Source organism: Temnothorax longispinosus, chromosome 11 (genome assembly GCF_030848805.1).
Source record: "Temnothorax longispinosus isolate EJ_2023e chromosome 11, Tlon_JGU_v1, whole genome shotgun sequence".
NCBI classification, from domain to species: domain Eukaryota; kingdom Metazoa; phylum Arthropoda; class Insecta; order Hymenoptera; family Formicidae; genus Temnothorax; species Temnothorax longispinosus.
In genome coordinates, this window is record NC_092368.1 from 12,999,009 (window position 1) to 13,026,431 (window position 27,423).

The 27,423-nt window shown below is 34.2% G+C and overlaps 5 protein-coding genes across 9 annotated transcripts; 2 read left to right on the plus strand and 3 right to left on the minus strand.

The window, feature by feature from the left end:
- Positions 1 to 1,175: 1,175 nt before the first annotated feature.
- Positions 1,176 to 10,726, minus strand: LOC139821723 (tumor protein D54). 3 transcript variants are annotated; one of them, XM_071792997.1, is made up of 6 exons: positions 10,495 to 10,726; positions 5,156 to 5,286; positions 4,945 to 5,093; positions 4,444 to 4,503; positions 3,097 to 3,259; positions 1,176 to 2,814 (listed from the first exon to the last, which is right to left on the minus strand). In XM_071792997.1, the coding sequence occupies exons 1-6, from the start codon at positions 10,511 to 10,513 to the stop codon at positions 2,677 to 2,679; spliced, it is 660 nt and encodes a 219-aa protein (XP_071649098.1). In that variant the 5' UTR covers positions 10,514 to 10,726; the 3' UTR covers positions 1,176 to 2,676. The 3 variants fall into 3 exon arrangements, with proteins under 3 accessions (XP_071649098.1, XP_071649096.1, XP_071649097.1); XM_071792995.1 differs by lacking the exon at positions 10,495 to 10,726 and adding an exon at positions 7,145 to 8,332; XM_071792996.1 differs by lacking the exons at positions 4,444 to 4,503; positions 10,495 to 10,726 and adding an exon at positions 7,145 to 8,318.
- A 1,361-nt stretch (positions 10,727 to 12,087) lies between these two features.
- On the minus strand, positions 12,088 to 19,133 carry LOC139821472 (oxysterol-binding protein-related protein 2). Of its 2 annotated transcripts, none has more exons than XM_071792513.1 (9): positions 18,229 to 19,133; positions 17,799 to 18,000; positions 17,594 to 17,703; positions 17,289 to 17,447; positions 16,825 to 17,025; positions 16,506 to 16,695; positions 16,283 to 16,399; positions 14,775 to 14,992; positions 12,088 to 14,442 (listed from the first exon to the last, which is right to left on the minus strand). In XM_071792513.1, the coding sequence occupies exons 1-9, from the start codon at positions 18,258 to 18,260 to the stop codon at positions 14,340 to 14,342; spliced, it is 1,332 nt and encodes a 443-aa protein (XP_071648614.1). In that variant the 5' UTR covers positions 18,261 to 19,133; the 3' UTR covers positions 12,088 to 14,339. The 2 variants fall into 2 exon arrangements, with proteins under 2 accessions (XP_071648614.1, XP_071648615.1); XM_071792514.1 differs by having other exon boundaries at positions 17,799 to 18,029.
- Positions 19,134 to 19,569: 436 nt separating this feature from the next.
- On the plus strand, positions 19,570 to 22,029 carry LOC139821475 (uncharacterized). The gene is made up of 3 exons (XM_071792517.1): positions 19,570 to 21,116; positions 21,183 to 21,422; positions 21,689 to 22,029. The coding sequence occupies exons 1-3, from the start codon at positions 21,073 to 21,075 to the stop codon at positions 21,909 to 21,911; spliced, it is 507 nt and encodes a 168-aa protein (XP_071648618.1). The 5' UTR covers positions 19,570 to 21,072; the 3' UTR covers positions 21,912 to 22,029.
- A 213-nt stretch (positions 22,030 to 22,242) lies between these two features.
- On the plus strand, positions 22,243 to 24,212 carry LOC139821476 (cilia- and flagella-associated protein 20). The gene is made up of 4 exons (XM_071792518.1): positions 22,243 to 22,505; positions 22,693 to 22,884; positions 23,221 to 23,453; positions 23,744 to 24,212. The coding sequence occupies exons 1-4, from the start codon at positions 22,422 to 22,424 to the stop codon at positions 24,210 to 24,212; spliced, it is 978 nt and encodes a 325-aa protein (XP_071648619.1). The 5' UTR covers positions 22,243 to 22,421.
- A 27-nt stretch (positions 24,213 to 24,239) lies between these two features.
- On the minus strand, positions 24,240 to 26,935 carry Taf9 (TBP-associated factor 9). 2 transcript variants are annotated; one of them, XM_071792515.1, is made up of 3 exons: positions 26,154 to 26,919; positions 25,604 to 26,053; positions 24,240 to 24,524 (listed from the first exon to the last, which is right to left on the minus strand). In XM_071792515.1, exons 1-3 carry the CDS (start codon positions 26,290 to 26,292, stop codon positions 24,379 to 24,381), a joined length of 735 nt encoding a protein of 244 aa, XP_071648616.1. In that variant the 5' UTR covers positions 26,293 to 26,919; the 3' UTR covers positions 24,240 to 24,378. The 2 variants fall into 2 exon arrangements, with proteins under 2 accessions (XP_071648616.1, XP_071648617.1); XM_071792516.1 differs by lacking the exon at positions 24,240 to 24,524 and adding an exon at positions 24,531 to 25,190 and having other exon boundaries at positions 26,154 to 26,935.
- Positions 26,936 to 27,423: the final 488 nt, after the last annotated feature.

Below are 27,423 nucleotides of genomic sequence, written 5' to 3' on the forward strand. Positions count from 1 at the left end.
GGCCGACCAGTGGCGTCACTTGACGGCGGGAGATTCAAACGCGATCAACGATATTCGGGTGACTTTAATGTAAAAATCCAATATCTTAATAAGATAATCAGAGATAATCGAAATAATAAATTGTCATAAAATGCGCACCCAGCGCAGCTAATTATGGAACGATTTTAACCTGCATGTGCATATATTTACCTAGTATGCTATTTGGTCGCACTTTCGTTGCACTTCACCAGGAAGATGAGCTCGAAACGCGCGGAGAGATTTTGATCGACCTCAGAGAAAAGAGGACTCGACGCCAAAATTCACGATATCGGCGCACCGCTACAGTAATATTTGACCAATCACAAAATTTGACGCTTTACGAGAGGCACGTTTCTCGCGCGCGAAATATCGAAACAGCCAACCAATCGCAGCGCGATTATTTTATCTAGAAATAAAGTTTGAAATTATGTACATTCTACCGGCAGGAATGCCTGGACATAATACATATACATATACATATACATATACATATACATATATCATATACATATCAAAATGTCCAAACAGTGCCAGAAATATGATCAAAATAATAAATTAATCGTAATTATTTGCAAATCGAAGTATACAATTGTGCAATAAAACTGAAATTCAAAACTTTTAATCGTCATTTTCCGGAAAAAATGTTTCGTACATAATTATATATAAAATATACTTATATGTTTCCTTTATCTTGTACAATCTCTGTTCGTATTTTTAAAAAATAATAAGCATAATTGAAAAATTAAAAAAATTTTTTGCACTGTTTTACAAAAATTGAAATTGTGATTAAATTGTACATTATTCTATATATCATCGTATTTACATATAATTGTTACATTTATATATAATTATATGTGGAAATTTTTTTTCCTTCAAACTTCACATTTTTGTAAAAAGAAAAAAACAATGCGAAAATTATCCTTTTGATTCTTTTTCTTATTATTTTTCTTGTGTACGAACAACAATTATACAAGAGGAAGAAAATATTTATAGACATTTTATTTAGTACATATATGTATGTATAAAAAATATTTTCCCGCATTTATTTCAAGTGTTAATAAAAACTGCGTAATACATTCGAAACATTCAAGACCATAAGGTAATATTTAAATTCGATGATTAAGAAAGTTTTTTGTTTGCAGGTGAGATATTTTAACTTTTAGCATTTAAAATAATTTATTTATCAATATGAACAAGAAGGTATTTTGCAGTAGACATTATCGACGAACCACGGTTAATTGTCGTTAATAACGATCAATCACTTCTGTTGCAACGCACGTGCACATACGAGCTTACTTTCGCAGATTCGCGTGTGAATTATTGCGTATTAATGTTACAAGAACATACGTGCACTATGCGTCATCGATAATCCATCCGTAAAACTAGAATACAAAATATTTCTCGAATTTCGCGCGAATCACTAAATTATCCGCGCACTTAAAAAAAGTATCCATTCGTGAAATCGAGAATCGCGAGGAACTTTCTCTCATTGTCAGTCCAATATACAGACAAAGTCAATAGAAAGCAAAACTAAACCTACACCTCCATCGAAGATAAAAAAAACTGTTCTTTCGACGTTTGTTTTGCTTCCAGTGACTCATTCTGCATTCTGCGTAATTTCCGATAAAATCATTCATGATGTGTGGAAAACCATTTCTCATTTACATTATCACAACTCAATTATTTGTAACAAGCTTTATTTATATGATTTTTATAATAATCTTTCTATCATTTTGCTATAATTTTCTGTAATTAAACAAATATAAAAAAATAAAGGTTTACGATGCGTTTCTCGAGATTCTGATTAGATTTTGACGGACTGAATATTCCGAATGACTCGCATTAACTAGATTTGCATAGTAAGTGAAAAGTTCCGTTTAGTATACAGTGTAAAATATTGTCAGTGGACGGGTCATTCGTCATAAATCGTTGAAGATATTTGCTTTTGGCAGCTCTATCGATTCAGGACACCGGTAATATGCAATGAAATTCCGAGTGTCAAAAGTTATGAATATTTGCAGAGATAAGTGCAAGTGTTTATCGGTATAAATTTAAATCATTTGATACAATTAAATCGCTCAAATATCGAAATAAAAAAGAACAATTCACGACTGTATGTACATCGTGCAACAGTGAAAATTATAGGGGAACCGTGTCGCAAACCTCTTTTTCGTAACTTTATTATCCAGAATTAAGTTTCTCTCGCGGCACATATAAATAATCAGCTCCGATGTGAGCTCCAAATATATTTTATTGTATTTACAAATCACAATTATAAAAAAATTCCAAAAGGCATTTCATTGTTTGGGAAACAGATCGTCTTGAGTACCCATTCTTTAATATCGAATATAAAAATCGCATGAGACACTTCGCGTCAAGTATGTCCCGAGAGTGGCCCGGAGAAAGGCGATCCTGCGAGGGGGAAGGCGTGAGAATAACGTGCAAGAAAAAAATATATATTTTTTATAGGATAGAAAATAGAATAGTACTTGGACGATCGTGCTCACGATCAAAGTCTCGATTGAGCGAAGTATCGAATGATTCTTCCGACGTGCACGGATACGGATACGGCATTTGGCCCGCTAAAGCGATTGCAATAGACGAACGCAGTAATAATATAACGCGGTATCAACACTTTGTATTCCACGATTTCGGGCTCTAAGAGAGCATCTTGTCCTCGGGAATGGTCGGGCTGGTGACCGATGGAGCCGCGGATGAGCGCCTCATTGCCTCGGACTCTCGAAGAGCCTCGTCGAAGCTCTGCGTCGAGCCGGACCTTGAAGGCACGACTTTTGTCTGCGAAAAGAAGAAAAAGATTCAAATCTTTGAATAGAAGATAAAAGAAATTTCATAAATTAGTAATAAAAAAACATAAATTCAACATGCAATAAAATTTAAGTTATTTTGTTGATTTATTTAGTTTAAATTATGTACATTTAGTGACATATTGGAAATGGAAAATTTTAAAGCGCACGCGTTTAACATCTAACAAATTATAAAATAGTTAATTGGAAATATTAATTTAATACAAATATTTATTTGATAAAATAAAAAAAAATCCGATTTAATTTTAGTTACCTTAATGTTCTCGCAGGCGGATCCAACTCTTTCCTCCAACGACCGGAAGCTATCGGAATTACGCATCTGGCCCAGTTTCATGGTAATGCCACTACCAAAGCCACCCAAAATACTAGTCGTCTTTTCAGCCGTGGATTTGAGTACAGATTCTGTCTTTTGGTATCTAATATGACAAAAAAAACGAATATTTATTATTAAAACAGCAAAAATTTATTATCTTTATATAGATTATCTTCTAACAATAACTGCGTTAATTAATTTTTAATCGGCACAAAGCTTTTAGATATGAGATAAAGTAAGTGTTTGTTGTGTTAAACTTTGTTTTTGTTTCAAGCAAATATAATATTTATAATAATATTCTGTTAGTATAATAGCGATATTCGGATAGTGTTGATAGTTAAAATTATGAAAATTAAGATACCAACTAATACAAATTGTCTCCAAAGCATTTGCCAAATTTTGTATTCGCTCGAGAATGAATATACTGCCAAAGCTTAAAGACCTATTTCAGAAGCACTCTATATAGATATATTAGCTGTATAAATTAATTCAATGCCTTTACATTTGGTGCCTTATAATTCCGTTTTAAGATTAAATATTTTCCCATTCTTTTGCGATTTGCAAATGTGAACTTCTACGTTTTCAGAACACCAAATAACTTAGAGAACTTAAACGACAAAACCTAAATAGTATAGTAACAAACACGATGGTGTTCGAAAAGCAGCATTTAAAGCACTGCATATTTTTCGCATTTTAATTAAAAAGAATGCCGTTGAAGTCGCGAAAATGATTTAGTCTGTTCTGGATAAAGGTCATATGACCTATAAAACGTGCACAAAGTGATTTCAGAGTTTTCGAAATCACTAACGAGTCATTTTGCAACATGATAATGCTCGGTCATGCCGCAAAAGGGACGAAGAATGTCATCTATGCTTCGGACTGGGAAATTCTCCCTCATCTCGGATTATTTAACGGACTTAGCTCCGTCGGATTATCATCTGTTGTGGTCGCTTTAACATAACCTGGTTGATACACATTTCAAGACAGTGGAAGAGGTCCGAAAAAATCTTGAAGTTGAAGACTTTATCGATTCAAAACCGCCAAGTTTCTTCTGCGAGGATTTCTATTTGTCAGCTGCCCAACAAATGGAGCAAAATTGTAAAAAATAACAGATATTATTTCAAACATTAAACTTATATTTGATATTTTGTCAATAACTTTTCAATTTTGTGAAAAAAGGCACCGAATTAATTCACACACTCATAAATATTTATCGTTAATACGATGCAGAATACCGTTGCGAAATGAATCGCGGCGAGAGAAAAATAAGACACTGTGCGTACTTACAAACTGTTCGCGGAGATAGTCCTGGTTAAACGACCGAATGTCTCGCCAACGTTCTGATAACTGAATGACAACCCAACCAAAAGTGAAAAAAATCATTGCTTCTACGTGTATCTAAAGAGTAGTGGAGTATCAACATAAAAAGAATGATCACCGTCGTTGCTTCGTGGAAATAAACACGAACAGACAAAAAATATGAAAAAAATGAAAATAAAAATTAGTAAAGAAATGAGAGATTTGAAAAACGCGATTCATTTCTTAAAGACCGTTAAATATTTTCGTAACTTTCTGCCATACAATATTTCGCGAGTTTAAAGATATTTTGTTTGAAGTATTTTGTGGCGCAGTGGTTCTGTTATGGTTTACTCATCCACTTCTTCTTTATATATGAAATATAGTAGAGTGCATAGAGCATGTATAGCGTGTGTATGTGTATATATGTACAGAGTATATGCACAGACAAAAGAGCATGCGAAGAAATCAAACAAATAGCAGGATACATACACATTACTCTCTTTAACGTTCTTGAGCCCCTGATTGACATCGTCGGTGAGCTCCTTCCAGACGCTAATGCCAAGCTTCCTTTTCAGATCCTGGGAAACCTTGATCTTGTTAGCGAGAACGTGTCTCAGAGTTTGTATCTCTTCTTCAACCTGAAATCGATTTTTATTATTTTCCTTCCTCGGGATTTTTTTCCTGAGTCTCCAAGATTTACCTTTGCTAATTGAGCGCTCCATTCGGCCCTTTGTTGTTCTTGCTCCTCCAAGGAGAGTCCTTGAAGTTCGTTCGCCATGTTATCCGACGATGGCGACAGAGAGCCGGCCGAGTGAAGCGAGGCATCTTCTCCTGGAACAAAAAAGAAGAAAATTAGTCTTAAGGTATACGATACCATGACGGTCATGCTGACTGCTCGGGAGGATCAGTTTTCTCGTTAGCAAGTTACGATTTAATACATTAGGATTATTATGTTACATATGGAAAGGTAACATTAACAGGATACACGAGAATACATAATTCTACCAAAATTATAATAATTCTCTGTAGAACAAGTAGATAAAATAAAAAAATTATTATAACATCTAAATTAAAATTAGAAATAAAAATTAGATCCCAAGACTAGAAATTAACATTAAAAATTAAAATCGAATACAGACATGACATCAGAAAGATATCTTATCTAACTCTGATTTGATACAGAGCAAATAAAATTTATTACATGTGTCTTCGCTTGCACACAATGCAAACACGAAAATAGAAATGTGATCGACTGTGATTTATCAATAATTCTCAGGAAGCAATTGCTTAAAATTTCTAACAAGCAATTTCGATTGTTCCGCTGACTTCGTCAGATTGCGAAGGAATGCGCCGAGTTCTGTAGTTTCAACAGAGCGAAACATCGTCCTAGAAAAATTAAAAGTGTGTTTCCACACGTCGCTGTACTCGATAGTGATTCCACGATCCTTTTTCATGTACTTTCACGTGTCGAGAAGAAATAAATCGACATCAAGAAGTTGCTAGACGTAACCGCATAATTTCTCACGTGAAAGTACACAATTATTATGCTAGAAATTAAATATTTAAGAGGATCCTAAAGCCGTCTGTAATACCGACAATTGTACTTTCCTCCTAACTTTTTATTGGCTTTATGGATTTGAAAAAATCTTGCACAGAATTAAAGTATGTGTTCTACTCTGTGGACGACTACCGATTTTGTAAAAAAATAAGTAAATAAAGCAGTAAAAAAAATCCACTTTTAACAATATTTGCTTCGTACAAAAATTCTACAACTTGATGTTACAAAATGAGGCTGCAGGGCCATTCAGTAAACATCAAGGAATATCATACCGTTTGTAGAATTAGGCTGAGACTCCAAACAAAAAAGTTATTTGGAAAGTACGATTATATGAACGTGATGACACCGGACCAGCAGTATTGCGTGTAGCGAGAGATGGCGCAGCAATCGAACAAGGACAGACGCATTTTGTTAGACAAGGGCAGATATAGGCCGGTAATATAGAAAACGAATTAGAACGGAATTAAAAGTGTTGACATTATCGACATCGAGAAGAAGTTCGGCCTTCACTATAGGATCACTTGCGAATTTACGAAAATGTATAGACTCCTAAATTCAAAAAGTTAGAAGTCAAAAACCGAATAGAGAATTCAAGACTTTAAGATCATGCTTTTATAAATAAAATATTTTTGTAATATTCAACAATTTTGAAAAGTTTAAGTTCATGTAAATTCAATCAAATATAAAGTAACAATGTACAATATTCAGTCAATTATTATATAATTCTTGTACTCTAATTTGCCAAAATTTCAACATATTTAATGATTCACAGTTTTTTAATATTTAACGCTTTGATATCGATATTTTTGAGAACTCTAAATATCGTTGTCAAATGATTTAAACCTGATAACCTTTCTAATTAATTATAAAATAGCATTTTTTCGTTTATTTTCATCTTTGCACTCAATTCGAAATTCTTTCACTTTTAATTGTTGTAACTTTTCTGAACTTTTCAAACATTAAGTTTACGTCATTGATATGTACTTTTAAGACATTTCATCGAATTACTCACGAATGGATAATTTGATAGTTGCTCTGATTCATAAATTTAGCGAAATCCGTAACGATTTCTTTACTGTAAATTAATAGTGTAAAAGCGGTGAAACGATTTCTCTTCTCTTCTCTCAGCACCTTTTATCAGCTCGAGAAACTTCTTATAATTCTGACTGTTGCTGATCTTAGCGAAGTAAGGTTTGGAGAAGTCCTGGAAGATCACGCGGATCGATCGCTTTTTCTTCTTGCAGCCGTCACGTGACTCTCCCTGAAGCAACTCCGTCTCGACGGACAGGTTGCCGTCGTCCACGACGATCTCGTCGATCTCTCCGTTCGAGTCGCGCCAGCAGTGAACTACCAATTCGTCTACCTCTTCGTCGCCCAGTTCGTCGATATCGTCAAAACTCGGCGTCGTTGTCAGCTTCAAGTAATACGCATCCTCTTCGTACTCCAACGACTCGAACTCGCGTTCATTCTCGCTTGGGCAATTCTCTTCGCTATGTTCCTGGCAGATTTTCCTGCGCGATTGGTTGGTTTTTGGATCTACAGATTGTTTAGGATTCGCCATATTGTTTTTCATGGTCTTTCCTCAAGAGACATGAGAAAGCTTGCTCTAAAATTCGACTCCAAAATCTTGGTCCAAGAAGAATACGTGTCACAAAGTTTGAAAAAGTGTTGAAGAAGATAAGCTTCAGAGTACTTCAGTATTGATCTTCATGATCTTCTTCAAAAGAAGCTTCTCCAAAGTTCGAGATCTTGCTTTTTCTTCAAAATTTTGCTTCAAAATTGTCACTGCAAAGTCATTTTTCCAAATCTTGCTCCACTATTATCCAATAATTGCTTTAGAAATATATTTTGTACATAGGAAAAGATTCATCTATGATTTCAATTTCACATATTGCACATATCAAGAGACACGGCAGTGTCTCACGCCAAGTACGCGCGGAGCGAGACGCACCGTGACTCATTTACGCGAACGCACGAGTTGCGAGATTTTGAGATCTCAATATTGTACTGACCACAATTTCAACACAACCTAAGATTGAAGATAAAGAAGTAACGATTAAAAATTACAGAAACATGTCTTTTCTCAATCTCAGCGGAAACTGAAAGATTAACGTTTATCACATTTAATCGCTCACATCTCACTAACAATAAGAACGAGCAAATTACTCAGAATTCAAGAGCAATAACTTAAGAGTTTGTGCGATCAACTTTCCTTCCAATAGGATCGATTACCAGATCTACATCGCGATGCATGATTTACTTAACGACTATGCAATCCATGAACGCGACCACGTGCACCGACGCGTGCAGACACGACTAACAACTGTGTTCCTTGAGAACGATGCCGACGTTGCCGATCGTGAGGACACTACCATGTTTCTGAGAAATCGAGACGCTGTTCTCGCTCTACTTTAGCAGGAAACAAAGAGTGAGAGGGCGAGAGGAAGGGACAAGAGAGAAGAGGGAGAAGCAGAGGAAAGGAAAGGAGGGAATGGACAGGTGGCCTTGGTTCTCCATCGAGAAATGGAACTTAATATTGTAATTCTATGGTTTGGAAATCCACGATTAAGAAGTAAAAGAAGAAGAAGAAATAGCGAAATTCGAATGACAGCTTTTAAACGGATCTATCATAAACTTGTGCAAAAGAAGAAATATATATTATTATATTATAATTATTTATTTATTTATTTAGAGAAATGGCATATCAATCATTGTCGCTTGATTTTAGTTACGTCCTTCTTTAGTTGCAGTTTAGTTACCGTACTTTCTCTACGGTAAGTATGTATTCACGTGCGGCTGTACTCAGCGAGATTTGTTTGAAACTTAACACGCTAATTAAGAGACTCTCGCTAATTCTTGCTAATGTCTTACGCCCAATCTGCTCTCTACGGGGTGTCTTGAAATTACCTCGATACATATGGCATTTGCGATTTAATCCTCCGGCTGTGCGCGTTTCCGTTCGTTCTATTTAAGTTATAGCGGCAGGCATAAAACAGAAAAAGTAGGCTAAAGATAGTCGTAAAGAGAAATAGAAAAAGAGAAAAAACTATGCCCGATTCGGCGCTCTGATTGGTTCATCGACCTCCTCGGCGGAGTGCTCCGCTTGTTTTTGCGATCGATGATGAAAGCGCGGAAGCGTGGCGAAGATGTATAATAAAAGTTCCTGGAACTTTACGGAAACCTTCGGCAAACTGGTTTATCGATCCAATGGCGGATTCTTGTCATAGCGATATGTGTTTATCGTTAAAAACGGCGGTCTGAATTGGATTTAACTCAGACATTAGATTAAAATAGGAAATATAAGAGTTTTGAGAAATTAATTTGTAACTTTAACACCGATTTTGTTTAATTTACAACAAACGTTTAATTTAAAATGTCCTTCTTTTTAACACCTTCAGTTAAACTCTTCCCATTTAATGTATTTATCTTTATTTTTTATTATTTTGAACTAAAAAAACTTAAGTAAGGTGCTTATTTTCAGTCGCTTACCGTTTTCATCTTTAATAGTTTAATTTCATATCTTTCCCTGTAGACTATAAATCCTTCAACCTACGACTCGCCAAGATATTTCGACGTTATAATATAAAGAATTTTTTAAAATAAAAATATTTTATTTTTATATAATTTTCAAAAATAAAACTTATCCGGCCCCCCGACTCTAAAAAATTATGAGCAATATATATTTCTCATCTAAAGTTTAGAAAAAAGTGTTTTTTCAGGATATAAGATTCGTACAAAAAGCATTTTTTTAGAATATAAGATTTCGTACGAATCTTATTAAGAATATTGTCAAAGGACATGAGTTGAGTTAACATAAGTTTGATTCTCTCAGATAAATAAATTAAAAACAAAGTGTAGGAAATTGACCTTTGTCGGTGCAGCTGCACCTGCATTACAATCTATTCGTGTCAATTGCCTCCTACATTGCTTCTTCTCTCTTCTATTTCTACAAAAATCTCACAAAAATCATCATGCAGAATTTCTACTATCACAATATCACACACGACTAGCGTTTATTTTATTTTAAAGGTATCAGTTTTATCTAACAATAAATAATACGTTTTCAATGTTTGGAAACCGCCGAGTTCGATAAAAGTTTACTTATTGACGAAAGTTTATTTCCGAAATCACTTCATGATTATCTTTATTCCAAGAATAGGACGTTAACAAATACAACGCAAAAAGTGCGACAAATATCGACTTGACAGGAATTCGCGGTGAGTCGCCGGTAAAACACATATGTGCGCGTAAACACACGCACACAGAGGCAGGAGCGAGTTCACAAGGTCGTTGCTGGAAACGTCAAGATAGCGGGTGGCGCATAACCGCAGGTTAGAATTCGATCGAATTTCGTTCATCGTCCTTAAATCGGCTTTTCTCGGCTAATTTTCGTACGAAAATTAACGGATCTGTCGCGCTTAATCGTAAGCGGAATAATTTCTCGATCGAGTCGGAGAGGATGACGAAGTCGATGATCTCACCTGTTGGTATGTTGCTCATCTCGATGGTCTCGCGGCGCGAAGTTTGGAGAAAAATGACGATTTTCGTTGACCGTGCGGAAAAGATCGGCGTGTCTCAGCGTCACAGATCAATTCACCAGGACGCGAAAAGTAACATACGTTCTCCGATACCGTAGAGAGATCGATCAGTTCCGTCACGACGGTGAACTAGCCAACTAGCTGAGCGCCGGCGGCCATATTGAAAACGCGGCTGCCAGTGGCGCTGTGTAGCGAGTGTTCGGCAAAACGTTAGGCGATTCGGCGGAGAAATTTCATGATATATAGCCTAATTCTAATATACATATATTAATTGCTATAAATGACACTGTTACCACGTTTACGCGAACGTTATTTCTGTAGTAACTTACGATAATTTCTTCGCGTAAACGGGATTTTGTAGTAATTTACGATAATTTATTACTCAGCATAAACAAGTGAATTATCGTAAGTTACTACAGAAGTATATAACGCTCACGTAAACGTATGTACAGTACATAAAATTTAGATGAATTAAAGATTTTATTTATATATACGCTACAGATGTGCGAACTATTCGAATGCGAATCAAATCGAGTAAGATTTGACTCGATTCGAATTTCTATAATTCGAATCTGAACTATTCGAAAATTTCGAATCTGGATGGATTGAATACGAATCATATAATACATATTGTCAATTTTATAAAATCATATTTCCCGTTAATAAGAAAAGTATGATCATGTTAATATTAGGTGCATTCAATACCTATTATAACCGCGCCGCTCATTGAACGGCTAAACTAATAGCAATCAAAAAGTTTATTTCTAATTTTTTACATGCTCAGTATAGTCACAGGGCAAATTGTAAGTATAAATTTGGATATGCATAAAAAAATAGTAAGCTATGGATAATAAAATAAACTGTATTTTTTAATTTTAATTTCCATATGTATAATATAATGTATATAACTGGATAATGTTACTGCGACATTAAATAAAGTATATTTTATTGGCGCGAGACGCTATCGTCTCTCTTGATTAGTTTTATATTAAATATTTAAATATGTTTTTTAATTTTAAAAGAATTTATATTATATTATATTATATTACATAATTATATTATATTATATATTATATTATATTATATTATATAATTAATATTATTTTTCTACATTGAAATATTCTCTTATTATCTATGTGTTAAAATTCAACTTAATAATTATTAATTAAAATAAGTTATATTTCAACGATTCGATTCGAATTCAAAAGAGGAAATAAAATTTAATTTGATTTGATTCGACATCTCTATAATACACGCAATATTAAAATTAATGATTATTTTATTACATAATATTTTAAAATAACTAAAGAATGTAAATAAGATACTAATTTCATGATATTAATTTCATAATTATTCTCTATAAAATTTTCGATTTACAATTATAGGTATTGTAGATTAGCAAACGATTTTTAGATTTTTTACTTTTCTTTTTTTTTTATTGTTCTTAATTAGCAAATTATGCTTTATATATGAGAAAGTTGAGTTGCTGTGGGCTTTTATTAGAGCTGCGGAATAGATATGGGGGCACAAGAAGAATTCTTTTTTAACAACATTTATTTCTAGTATGCCTATTGTCTATGTACAGTTACACATCGGCGTGATCTATGCAACGCAAACACAACGAGTTATTCCTACAAGCTACGTGCGCGATTTTTAACAATAATAAGGTCCTCAGAGGTGATGCGGGTGATTATCACCGGCCGTAGGGTACGATCGTCGTCGTATAAATGATTTGCGTCGCCATTTCCTCGTGGAAGCATAGAAATTCTATTGGGTGTCAGATATGTATACTCGTATATTTATAACGTAAACTCATTCGCGATTGACGCGCTCTGACGTATACCTACTCTAAGGCTGCGCGATTCCGTTTATCAGCCGAGAGTTATCGTCTGCAGTCTGCAGACGGCGAACTTGGGCTGGAGAAGCGCGCGCTACGATCAACTCGACGGACCGGTGGGATTATAATTCGAGGATCCGAATTCCAAATCATACCGAATCCCAAAAATACCATCCAACGAACATTCCAACTCCAAAATTATAAACCGTCGCGAAAAGAAACTGTGTCCTTTTTCTTCCCAATTTATTTTGCATCTTTGAACGTATCCGATCTCTCGCAAAATGCGTCTCTCATCGATTACCATGTTTTTTTTTTTTTTTTTTTTAGAGGAAAGAGGTTGCGATTGATTACAAGAAAGATCGTTTCCGACTTGTTCCGTAGCATGGTTTAGAATCTTTTAGAATTCAGATGTTTCTTCCACGATTTAAAACATATTTGGCTCTTCGAGAACCTCAAATTATTGTCGTCCTTCTTAAATTAAGCTTGTCAACGCACACGCAATACGCAACATATTTGTCTCAAGGTTTGCCCTAGGAAGCGTCTATTCGCGCAAAAGATATACATTCTACCTGGAAGCAGTAACGTAGTTTATTCAACAAATATATACTAGTAAATCCCCTTTACGCCTTTGACTCGCAAAGTTTTCAGCCTTTCCCTGAAATTTCGTTTCTCAAATCTCTGCGCGGGTCATATTTCCATCAGGTTCTCCTCAGCTCTAGTTTCCTTAAATCTGTGAACCTTAGGGATCCTTGGCACCAAATTAATTTGTGGATCCTGAAATCTCATTTCTTCCCAACGCAGCGTCTCGCAGTGGTTAAAGTTCGGCGATTTTTTTCCCAGATTGGAAATTGAAAGTGAACTCAAACGCACAAAGTTTACGGTAAATAATTATTGCTGGATTAATTGGTATCGAAGCTATCGCGAAAAATCATTCTCGGCCCGTCTGACTTTGGTACAGGTGTATTATACAATCGCTGATGTATATTTACATGAAAATCTACAACATTCCTGCTCAAAGAGTCCGACAGAACCATACGAAAGGAAATCGATCGTATTTTTTATATTTGCAATGTCAGATTTTTCTGTCTGATATATACCTTTAGATAAGTCTTCTACCTTCCACTATCTTGTTTTCACTGTTAAAAAATGATACATTCTTCCGATTTAAATTCCAGATTGCATTCTCAATCGATAAGATATAAGATTTTCTCTACATTTCTATTACGTATACAGTTTTGATATAAATATACAAGAATATTCTTGGATAGAATTAAGTCCGATTCTCATATTATAACGTCGGAAAAGTAATTTGATTGAATTGACAGATCGATAGAAAAGCGTTTAATACATAGATAACTATTTGTGATGGTTTAATTGATGAGAAACCTGGATTAAAACGATAGTCTGCGATGAAATGACATAGACTGTCCCTGAAATAAGTCACCCTAATTTTAAGGACATTCTATGTAAACTTTAAATCAGTTCTTGCCGTTCTCTTACAATGGCTTCTTCAAGCAGGCATACTATGAGAGAATCGCCTTTCCGGTCGTCCAACTTGGCCTTTTATAAAAATAGTATCGGAGACAGGAAGCGCGAACCAATGATACAATCGAACGTTCGAAAGCTATACAAATCCTGATTTTCAGAGATTGGTCTTTGAATAATATTCGTTTGTATCTTCGATTCGCGTCTTTCCTACGTCGAAGAGTGTGAGAAATAAGTTCCCAGCAACTCGTCGAGTTCCAATTTTGGCGCTTGAAGAATCTCGTGCGCGCAATATTTGCATAATTACTTTACACAAAAACATTGATCTCTATAATGGCGTCTATTACCGATCTACGCACCTGTTCTCTTAGGCAATTTATTTGTAATTTTGCACTAACGACGCTTATAATTGCCGATCCTTGTGGGTGTCGGTTGGATTAATGGAGGCTAATGAGCTGCGTCTTCATTAAAAGATGTCCTCGACATCGGTGTAATTACGGTCCCAATATCCGCCCAAGTATATCCAATCCTCCTGACCCGTGTAAGGATTCGTACCGGATTGGAACCATCTGCACATATATTTTCTAAATTACCAATCGCATTAAGAAATCAGAGATTATCAATCTCTAACTAATAACCCATTAAATACTATAATGTAGAATTTTATTTAAATCAGCTGTACTTTTTAAATACTTCAGATTAATAGTAGAAATAATTAATAATTTAATGTTTGAGATACTTAATACTGAAAAGGAAGATTATTATTTATTATTAACACTTCAATTTTAAGTCATTTGAATCGCAAGATCTTTTGAAAATTTAATTCGTGAAATTTTTTAATTAAGCTTTTTATTTCTTAAATATCAAATATGCTGTTTCAAAATAAATCAAGTAATAATACCTGGGAACATATTCGTTTCCTTTTTTCTGCTTGCGCGCTTTGCGGGAATTTCTCTGTTTTTCCTCAAGCCTAGCTTTATCGGACGCAGACCCATCCTGATCACCGTTCTCCAGCTTGCGGATATCCGGTCTCAATCTGGAATCGGTCGGGCATAGGGTTTCTCCCATATCGGGCTCCAGCTCGTTCAGTGACATTGCAAACGTCGTGAACTGATAATACTGCAAATTAAAGATTTTTACTCGCCAACTTGGCCAGTTAAGTCAATTAGAAATTCTTATTGCTAAAACTAATTAATTATATTTACTAGCGAAGCAAAGTTTCTGATTTGGTTAAATTATTTTTATCGAATTGATATATACATATACACACACACACACACACATATATATACATATATATATATATATACAGGGTGTCCGAAAAATCGCCTACTCTACTTTGGGAGGTGATTCGGGACCCAAAAACAAGCAAAAAAGTTCATACAAACATAGGTCTGGAAATGAGCCGTTATAGCCATTTTTATGTTCAAAAATCGTAATTTAGAATCAGCTTGGTATCCCTCTTTCTTAATTATTTCTTAAATTAAAAATTTTTATTTTTAAATATTTTTAATTTTTTTAATTTTAATTTTTTTTCAATTTTTCAATATTTGTAAATACGATTACATTATTAAAAAAAAAAATCATTATTTTTAAAAGAAATCAGTTGTTTTCACGGCTACTTGAAATCAGTTGTTTTCACGGCTATTCAAAATCAGTTGTTTTCACGGCTACTTGAAATCAGTTGTTTTCACGCCTATTCAAAATCAGTAAGTAAATCACGGCTTTTCAATAAGTTTCAAATTATTATTTAACAACACCTTACTTTTAGGTTGTATCTAATCTTTCCGTATTCATCAATGGATCGTGTAAGTTTTAATGAATTAGCTGATATGCATCTTATGTATGGTCTTGCTCAAAGTAATGCTGTCGAGGCAAGAAGATTATACATCCAGTCTTTTCCAAATCGAGATGTACCGGGAATAGCGTCTTTTCGAAATGTAGACAAAAACTTGAGAGAATTTGGTAATTGTAATTAAAAAAAATTGAAAATAAAAATTTACGATTTTTGAACATAAAAGTGGCTATAACTCGGAAACGGCTCATTTCCGGACCTATGTTTGTATGAACTTTTTTGCTTGTTTTTGGGTCCCGAATCACCTCCCGAAGTGGAGTAGGCGATTTTTCGGATACCCTGTATATATATATATATATATTAATATATATATATATATATATATATATATATATTATATATATATATATATATATAATATATATATATATTATATATATACTATTTATATATATATATATATATATATATATATATATATATACCCATTATATTATTATAACAGATTAATTTATTACTAAAATTCTTAAATTATATCTATATTTTTAGAACTTGAATAGAATTTTGCAAAAAAATAATCGAAATGTTTGAAGTGTCAATTTGATTTAACTAACATCCGAACTGTTGCTGGGTCTCGGCGTGGCCTGCCAAAGTGTGACAGATCCTGGAATCTCGTCCACGATCGGAATGTCGTCAACGAACGTACTGCCAAAGGGCTCCTCTATCGCATCCTGTAAATAAAAAGAATATTTATCATACATATAGTAATATGAATATATATTAAAGAAGTTATTTTTAAAAAATGTATCGATTTGTTCAGTGAAGATTTTTTTATACCTGATGTAGGGGCTTGAAAGCTCCGACTTTGAGACTGTGAAGCTTCGCCAGGACCTTTTTGTGTCCTGGACTGCCCTGCGGACTTTTGGCCTCCAATTTGATCTTCTCCAGCGTTTCCTCGTACAACGAGGGCTCGCAGGATCGTAAAACCTCAGTCCATTGGCCATAAAGAAAAAGTAACTTCCTTTTCCTAAAAAAAACGTAAGATAACAATAATAAAATATTTTATTTTATTCTAGTTTAAAGTTAAATAAATTTATTGTACCAATAAAATTTTTTCTTTTGTATTCTGACCTAATTGACTTTAATTAAAACTTACTCTTGATTCGTTATGAATCCCTCGACGCGATGGACGTCCTTGCCGTTCAGAGTGCTTTTAATAAAGCATAACTTCGCCTTTAAATTATCTCCTCCGTGTTGTCTGATCTCTAGAGGGCCTGATTGCTCCATCCACAGTTGGCCCACCAAGACATTGTGAAGGATGCAATTGACATTTTGCCAAGTGTAAGACTCCTTCCATCTGTTCAAATGTAACCATTAACACATCGAGCATTTTTTAGAAAGACTCGAGCTCTAAAGTTCTCAAAATATATTTCAATCTTTCATAGTAATAATCAATTTAAACTCTCTATAAAAGATCTTCTAGTTTTTCAATTTTCAGTAATAATTAAATTAGATGAATATTAAAAAAATATAAGAGATAGTGACAAAAATAATTAACATTAAATAAAGTAAACAACTATATGATATATAAATTAGCTATGATTGTAATTATGAACTGACTTGGGTAATTCGACCGTGACAACCCCTTTCGGGTGCACCTCCAGTGATTTCCCCCAGAATTTTAATTTGGGATGGATGCTGCCGTGAAAGATGAAATCCTCGCTGTCAGCGTAAAACGCGGATACTGGTGGATGATGCGAGACCTGTTCGCATATTATCCTGAAGAAGATTCGAATAAAAAATAACTTCCAAGTGTAAAAGGAGAAATAATAATAAATTAGCAAGAAAATATCAATCATCAATTAATTCACTAGAAATTAAACTAATGAATTAATAAATACGATCTGTAAACCAGAGTTCATTACCGGAAATCCTCGCGCTGTAATTCATATGTTTCGCCCAAAATTGGATTGAAAGGTTTTCCAAAGCGCTCCCAGTTCGAAGCGAGGGCACTCACAGCGAAAGCCGCGACGTACTGCATAATCATTAATTCGAAATTTCATTTATTAATAGCGCTGGATTATTGATTTATCATCCCGATTAAATTTACAAAGACAATTTCTCGCGCACCTGAAGCCTCGAGATCGGTGATTCCTGTTGAGCTGCCTGTTTGAGCAATATGGCATATTCCATGTATTCCGCGACGCGTTGCAAGAAAGAGAGGGGCTCGTTAAAGATGACCGGCATGCTGGTCTTGCTGATGTCCTTACCCAGCTGGAGCGTCATTGAGCAGAGATTTACTTCGGAGTGACCCGGAACTGGTAATGATGTTCTTGGAAAGCAAAACGCGCTTTGATAAAACTTGAGTAAAAGAAAAAGATTTTTTTAAAGATGGCGTAATTTTAGTTTACACAAATTTTGTAGAAAAAAAAAACGAGGAATTCTCAGATCTCTAAATCTTCGAATATATTTGCAGTTTTTAACATGACTGAAAATTCGAAGATTTGAACAATATTTACAGACTGATAAATTTGAAGATTTGTCGAAATTTATTGCCTACCTGTAACGTCCTGATATCCTTTCGTTGGCCATTGTAAGAGTCTCTCGTGGTTATCGAGCGTCCCGACGACGGTAGGAGCTTCCAATCTGTCGCTCTTGTGAGTCGATACTTCGATCTTCACTAACATTGACCAATAATCATGAAGCTATGATTTATTACAAGGTACGTGAGAATTCGAATTATTTGACCACATTTTTTCAGAGAGTTCGCAAATCCTCTAAAATTCTTAAGCAAATAATTGGAAACTTGATGGATTAGTGGTACACGTTTTTAGATTTTCAGATATTTATAGTTTCAATCGGAAGCTTTACATAAAATTTTTCTGTTAAGTATTCAAAGATATCAATTCTAAACTCTAATTCGGAATTCTGACAGTCGAATTACTTAGAAATTAGAGCGAGCCGATTCTCGGATTTTCAGAGACCAGTTTCCTTTGAAAACGTATAAGTTCAAATATTTAGCAAAATTCTTTGGAGGATCTATTTCTATTAGCCAAAGAGGATTTTTAAATAGTTCGATCTTTGGAGTCTTGAATCGTCGAATCGTGCTGATGGACCTTTCGATGTTCGTAAGCTCGGGGTCCTTTCGATCTTCCGTGGCGCAAGTGAAACAAGAAGGAGGGGCGGGGGGGGGTGAGGGAGGCGCGGTATCTAAATGGACCGTCCGGTTCTCCAGAGAGAAAGAGCTTTGTCTCGCTATCTCGGCGACATCCCGGCAATTATTTCGATTAAGTCTGAAGCGCAGATAATGTCACTCTCGGAGGATCGTCCGGTACTCGCTCTGTCACTCGCTCATGGCGGTCGGGAATTTTGGAAGAACGAGATTGTCGGGACCGGAAATCACGGCGCGATTGTTTCAGCCTCGTTTCACGATCAGCTGTATGTACACTTGAAGACTGTTGAGCTTGCGGGCGTGACGGCAAGCTTCCCCTTTGCTTTTGGAGCGAATATCAATAAATCCGAGCATGACCGTTGAGCTCTCTTGGATTTCCGTTGGAACGACCGACCGATTCGTTCGTGAGGAACGACAACCGGGGTAATAAGTTTGCAAATTCAAAAGGCTTTCGACTTCTTAAAAATATCTAATGTCTCAAATGTCAATAATAAGTTGAAATGTAATTGGCTTTCAATTTTTTAAATACAATCTTGTAATTTTCTTCTTTTCAAATAAAATGCGCATAACGAATTAATAAATTAATTTTTTTTGGACATTTTGCTATTTTGAAAATAATATAAAATATAAATTATATAAAAAATAAATAAAAATTGTTTTTAATTTTTCAAGATTTAATTTGAGGAATCTAATTTGGAAATTGGTTATTAATAAATTTTGTTTAAGTGTTCTATTTTAAAATAGATAAAAAGATGCTTTTTTGGATAAAATGCGAAAAATTTTTTGCGATTTTATTCTAGCAGCTTATTCAATTTTAAAAAATTCAATTAATACATAATGTCAAGGACTGCGATTTAATATACGTAGTTATATATATATATACATAAAAATCAATAAATGTGAAGGCGGAGGGTAAAGTTTCAACAACGTGAACAAACACATATGAAACACCCACGATTGAAAAAGTGGTTGAATCATGCAATCGAGCGGTCTGCGTAGAAAATACGGGATGAATTTAATTAACGCATACCCCATACGCGTATGCAGTGTCGAGACCACAATGCTGCTCTCATCGCGTGCGATCCTCCCGATAAAATTGGCGCAAGACACGAAGTGCATTCACTAAAGAACCATTGAGATTGCAGAGATCTTAACTGATAAAAGATATCTTAAATAAGAGCTTAATTTCCACATCAGACTGTATTCTGAAGTTTAAAACTGCACCTTCACGTTTTTTAATTTTTCTTGCTTGAATTGTGGATTGTGGTAGCTTATTATTAAATAAATCTTTGGACAGAGAGAGAAAGAGCGGATGCTTCGGTAACGCTATAAGTACGGCGAACCCGGGTCAAATGCTGACCCGTTAAAAAAAGCATTGAAATGCGAGAAAACAATTGCTAGTACATTGCTTTTCCATATAAAACGCGCAATTAATTTTTATTATTAAGTCTCGAATAACCTCGAGAGTTAATCCTCGATTTTTTAATTCCAGAATTCTCGAATCCTCAACAATTCTTAAATTGCTTGGACCGTAGGGTTCCTTAGATTTTTAAATCTTTTAACTTTTTAAATTATACTTTGAATTTTTCAGAAACTCAAAGTTCGAAGAAGTGATGAATCCGATCCATACAGAGCTTCTTAAAAAATGCTATAATTTTTAATTCCTTATGATAATCTCTTTCTCAATTATAGTTCTTTAAATTCGTGAATTCTTTTTTAACTTTAATCATATGGAGTTATGGATTCTCGATTATCAGATCTGGCGATCGACAAAGTGACGACCGGCGGCGGATTACTTTCTATTTCAACCGGCACTGTAATATTTTACGAGCCGCTCTCGTCTTTATTGTCTGGCATAAAGAGTTCAGTGCTCTGTGGGCGCATCGTCGACGACTCGGAATAAGAATAAGTCGAATCTCTCTATTGATTCACCTGGAAACCAAATCGATATCCGTACGAGGCACAGGCGCTCACTTCGTTACGGATCGGCCAACTTTCCTCGAATCGTCCGTTGAGTTCGTCGCCCATTTGACAAATCTGCCAAATTTTGTGGCCTCGAGAATAATTTTTGTTGCGAAAAGATTACGGTTCTACGAAAGATACTGTGATCTTCCAAAAGTCTTCTATGTGTGAGGAAAGTGCAGGAAAAAAATATGGCATTATGGAACATTATACATTAAACGTTAAACATTACGTTAAATAAAACTTATAGTTTAACAATGGATTAATTTAATGCAATCCAGATTAATTTGGAGAAATTTTGGAACCAGGAAAAAGTGCGTGAAAATATTTTTTATCCGTGTAATAGAATTAAGATCAATATTTCGAATTGTTTTAAAAAGTGGCAGGAAGATAACATATTGGATTTCGAGAATGAATAAGAAACATAATAATCCGTCGTTGGAAGATGAGAACTTGGAGATTTCCGAAGACCCTCAAGAGCCGAAGGATTTGTCAAAGGAGGTGGAAGGAAAACCAGTGTTTCGCAAGTACCGCACAAAGCATATGAAGCTATTTCCGGAATTATATCGAAGTGACGTCTCGATTTATCCCAGCTACACCGGTTTGAAAATCTTGCCGTAGTAAGAATTTAATAGATTAATTAAATTATGCAAATTACGCAAATTTATTAGATAAAAATAGGTATATTAAAAAATACATTTTTTAATATCAAAATAAATATAATAACATTTATTATAATAAAGCGCGTTAATTTTATTAAATCAGATGTTCTGGAAAAATTCACCGAGACCCTTAAAGAAATCATTAGCTTTTCATAAACTTTGTTTAATTGCATATCGAGTATAGTTTACAATTAATTGCAGAATTAATTGTTTTATTTTTTAAGCCATGTGGTCTGCAGGCATCGCGTGCAAAGGATTAAGCAACAGTCATTTCGGCAGCTAAATCGCGAGATCGCGCATTTCGCCATGAGCCAAATGTTTGCTCTCGATGGTGTAAGGATCGATCGCGTCTTCAGCATCGGTATGTCGCCGAAGATGCTGATTGTGCTGGATCCGTTGACAGAGAAAGAAAGACGCCGACTGAACGAGCTCATTCGAGATCCTTAAGAAAATCCTTCGCGTGTAATTTTGATGGAAATAGATTTTTTTCATACGTCTTACTTAATGATTTTTCAATGATCCCTTCTTCTAATTTTGTATTTTAATATCTGACTGCAATTATCTCTTGTAATTATGTCAATAAATTTCTAATTACCTACTCCTAAATTATTACCTGTTAAATAATTAAAATTCTTTTGCATTTGAAGAAATTTTACAATCTATTATTTAAGAAATCTAGATTGTTTTTATTTTATAAAAGTCTTAGATCGGTGTTATAAAAATATTAAATAATTTTAATAGTTGAAGATTAGATACTCTCTTTTTAAAAAGTTTGAAGAATAAGGTATTAATATTTATTTATTAAATATGTTTTTTAATTACAATTTTTGTCCCAAAGATGGGACGTTGTCAATTAATGAGAAAACTCGAAAAACAAAGGAAAGAATCTAGATTGATATTTGTCAAGCTGTAAAGATACTGAGCGAGAAAAAATATTTTTATAAATAAATATATGCAATGTTTCGAAATACTTACCAGGGCGGATTTCTGTCCATTTTGTATAGTTGCGGGTCGGCTCCTTTGGAATTATGGGACATGCATGTTAGTTTTTATCACATTTAATACAGAGTATCATGAAAAGATGTACAGCTATTTATAGTTTTCTAGCCTTCTAAAATAACGCAAATTATAAGGCTTAATTAAAAATTAATGTTATAATATTTCTAATAATAACATAATAGTTGAAAGTGTCGAAATTTATTGTATTGCACCCCACACATTTATTTAGGTGAAAAATGGATATATACGAAGAATCACAGATGAAGAGATAAAATCGTTGGCATTGGAAATAGCCGGGACTAATGTGGCTACAACTTATATTTACTGTCCGGCAGATCCGAAGAAGGTGCTGGGTATTAAGCTGCCCTTCCTTATCATCATTATCAAGAATATGAAGAAGTATTTCACGTTCGAGATAACAGTAAGCCCATGCGAATACGTACTTAATAAATAAGGCTTCTAATTTCCTTTCTTAAACGAGATTTTCCGTCCTATTTTAGTGTAAATGTGCAAGTACGCAGATATTCGTTTATCTTAATAAATAAGATCGAATCCCTTTCTTTTTTCTAAATAAGAGATTTTGTGCTTTAAATAAAATTTCTAATTTTTTTTATTTAAATAAGACCTTCAACTTTTCTTCTCAATTAAGTAAAATATCTTATTTCTTTTTCTCTTATTTTAAGTTTCTTTTTTTTAAATAAATCTTATTTTTTCCTAAATTTACATATTGTAATACATATTGTGATCTGTCAAATAGATACTGGACGATAAGAATATGCATAGGAGATTCCGTGTAAGCAATTTTCAGAGCACGACGCGTGTTCGTCCCTTTTGCACATCCATGCCCATCGGGCTTTCAGGTGGATGGAATCAGATTCAATTCAACCTGTGTGATTTTACGCGCCGAGCGTATGGCACAAATTATATCGAAACCACTAGAATGCAGATACATGCCAACTGTAGAATCAGACGAATTTACTTCGCCAATAGGCAAGAATCTGATATATGTATGGATTAATTATTAGTTCTCTAATTAATTAACAATTATATTTTGTATCATGTCAATTTAATGATTATCCGCGGTGAATCATAAAATATGTTATTTATTTAATTCATTTTACTTAATTCTTAGTAGATGCCATAAATTTTATTAAATTTTTGGTATGGTGGATCAATGTGAAAAAATTTATTAAGTATATTAAATAATCTACAATTATAACAATCAATGATATGCTCTTTTTTTTAAGAGAAATTAAATGTTAAGCAAACGTTTCTTTTAGGCTTTATTCAGAAGACGAGATGCCGGAAGATTTTAAACTCTTTTTCCCGGTACATCGGAAGAAGTGTGTTAGAGAGGAAGATGTGCCAAAGAAACCCAGCCTGGTACTTGAAAAAGTACCGTCCATCGTGAAAGAACCGATTATCGAACCGGAAGTGTTAGTAGAAAAGACAATGGAGCCGCCAACAATTACGGAGGAACTAGATTTAATCGAGGAAACAATACCAGAGATGCGTCCGGAAGAAGCGGAAAAGATAATCGTGAAGAAAGATGAAGAACAAGAAAGAGAAAAAGAAGAAGAAAAAGAAGAGGAAGAGGAGGAGGAGGAAGCTGAAGTTGAAGAGACTGTGGTTTTTGACGAAGACGAAGAAGTCGAGCTTACGGACATTATTCACGAAGATGAGAACGAAGAAGAAGCTATAGATATATTAAAATTTGAAGAAGATTACACGGAAAATGAAGCTGATTAAATAAAATATAATTTCAAACAAGAAATATGTGTTTTATACAATCTTGTATTTTATTATTTAGGCTTTGTACATTCTCTTCATATTATTTTAACAAAGAACAGATTATAATTATTACAGAAAATTCAAGAATATGAATAATTAAACGGAAAAGTCTTCAGAATCAAGATTATGACACATCATAGTCGTCATCCTCTCGCTTTCTCTTCAATGACTCGTCGGTCTCCATCTTTACGGTCGGTAATGTCTGATTGGAAGTGATCTGTATTTTTGGCTTCGTTACTTGCGTCTTTACCGCTGTAGTGCTTGTTGTTGCTGCAAAAATATTTACATTACATAGATTACATATTTTGAAATTTAAATAATTAAAAAATTTTTAATATCACACTTAATTTTAAATATAACTAAGTTTAATTTTTTAACTTAATGTTAAGTGAAGAAAATATTCTGATAATACCAGCTGTAACTATGCATATACTTCAGTGTTTATTTTATATTAGAATCTTACTTGTTGGAGTTCTAAAGGAAATACGGAATGGTATGGAGAAATGGGACTGGAATAGGCGGAATGGAGCTGAGGTTAGAAACAGGAAAACGGACACGTTACTTTATATTAAGTAGATAAATTAGCAATAGAATAAAGTGATACATTAGCAAGAAATTAACATAAATATCAAGGGCGTGCACAAGATTTTTCCCAGGGAGGGGCAGGATTCAAAATGTTATTCCTAGAATTAAAATACTTATATAAATACTAGAATTAAAATACTTAATTTAGAAAAGACCAAAACCCATGGTTGAAACGTGACGATTAATCCGACCAAAACCAATGGTCGAATTGTCACGACATTGTCAAATGTTGTCGATTAAAAATAGTTTTTCTTGTAAAATACTTATAATTTGAAATTTATATTGCACATACTAATATATATGTAAAGTCCCAGGTACAAGACTACAGACAATAGAACATCTACCTAAGTCCTGGAGGGAGAAGGAACGCATTTAGTTTCAGCAACTTCGCTGGGACACCCTTCTTTCATTCGCTCAATTTATTTCAATCTCATTTGTAGAAAGCAAAAGCAGGCATTGATTAAATAATAAATAAAACTGAGATTTTATTTAATTTTCAAAAAGCAGGCAAAATGAATTCAATTCGAGTAAAGCAGGCATTAAAAAACTAAAATTCTATCAGAAAAAAATGTATTTTTCTATGGATTAGGGCAGAGATCGGCAAAGTTAGCACAAAAAATTATTTATTAAAAGAAAAAGCAAATGCTTAATTTTTTCTGATTCCAGGGGGGAGACAAATGCCTTTTCTTACCTTTCGCCTCCTCCCTGTAAACGCCTATAATAAATGTAATAAATTTCAATTAGGTAAATAAACGATGTATTACCTGTAGAGAACTTCAAAACAGGTTTTGGTATAGAAATGGTTTGTGTTCTTGCCACAGTGGCAAGTGTGCCAGGCCTTTTAACAATCGACACACCAGTCTTATTTCCTTCTACTTTCGGTCTCGGCTGTCCACCAGATTGATTATTGCCTACCAAAGAATGCGCAGGTTTTTGTACAACTTTCTTCGTCGCATTTCTAAGTTTGTAATTTGTTGCGTTTAAGCAATATCGATCCGGTGGTAGTCTGAGGCCATTGCTTGGCTTAACAAAAGGTAGCGGAATGTTGTTTTTAGTTCGTGCCACATCTAATAAAACGTCTCTGGGTGGTGGATTCGTGAACGAACGCTCCAGCTGCATCTTTACTGCCAGTCTGACATCATCCAGGTCAATGAACTTCTTTTTAGCGTGGTTGGCATATACTTTGCTGTCGTCCAATATGCATGTGACATATCCTGTGAGAAAATTCCTTTATATTAAATAAAATTTCAGAAGTTAAACACAGTTAAATAGTCATTGAGAAATAAAGTTATTAAAATAAAAGAGAAAACTTACGATATGTGAATTCCAACAACTGATTGATCACCTTAGGTTCGTAATCTGTTATCCCCATATCTTTCATGATTGACATGATGACTTGAGCATCTTTGGGAATATGTTTTACGTGGCTCATACTTTTAGTTTTTTCCGACATTTCGTGAAATTAAAATAACCGTTACTGTAAAACACCGTGAACTATGCACACAATCATTGCGTGTGACGCTGTGGCCAAAATAAATCTTTTAGGTTATATTTATGCATGGTGGCCAGGACGATCTAAAGATGTTTCCCTTTTCGTTGTACATACACAATCCCCTATAAATCCCTAACTGACAGAAACAAATCCCTAAATTTTCCCCTAACAGATTATAGCGAATTCGATTGGATCGAAATTGATTATGCGTTGTGCAGAAGTGTGTGCTCTCCGCTTTATGAATAATTTATTTCTTCACAATGGTGAGATGTTGTTTTTGCCAAAGTGTTCAAAACAAAGGATGTGGACGAACATATCATAAATAAGTAAATTTAATAATCTATACACAGCATTTACGAAATGTAACAACTACAGGTTATGCAGTTTTCGGGTTGATCTAAGTGTCAATTATTTTCACATTTCATGGAATAGGTTAGAATTTAACAGTTGGGCTTCAACAGTCAATGAAAAAATATCGCTACATTAATCCACGTTCGTTAATTTTTCATTTTCATATGTTAATGTGGTTAAATTCCCTTGTACCATTTTAAATATACCAAAAATAAGGGGTTTTCGAGTTTTTTTTATTTATTCCGTGTTATCCGAGTTTTCGCTTATCCGAGGTACCCCTTCCCCACATTACCTCGGATAAACGAGGTTTTACTGTACATCGACTAATATAATATTTAAAATAAGAAATTGCTTAGATGACATTTTGTATTTATTATGAAATCCGTTACCTATGACAATATTATTTTATTAATTAACTTTTCATGACTATATAACTGTCTCATACCGCATATACAATAACATTCACGGAAAGATGTCGATATTGCAAAAAATTTTATATTTCATGTACTGCAATATAAAATTACATAAATACGGATACAAACATATACCAAACAATTTGAATATTAAAAAACAGATGTATTTTGAATATCTTACAAAATGTATGACTATGTGTGATATTCCCAGTAAGCAAGCTTGCTTACTGGAAACCTTTTATTGCCTATACATATAAAACGTTTCAGATTTGCTGAATTACAGTCGAAATGTGATGTTACAAGAAGGTTACATGTTTAGCGGGAGGTG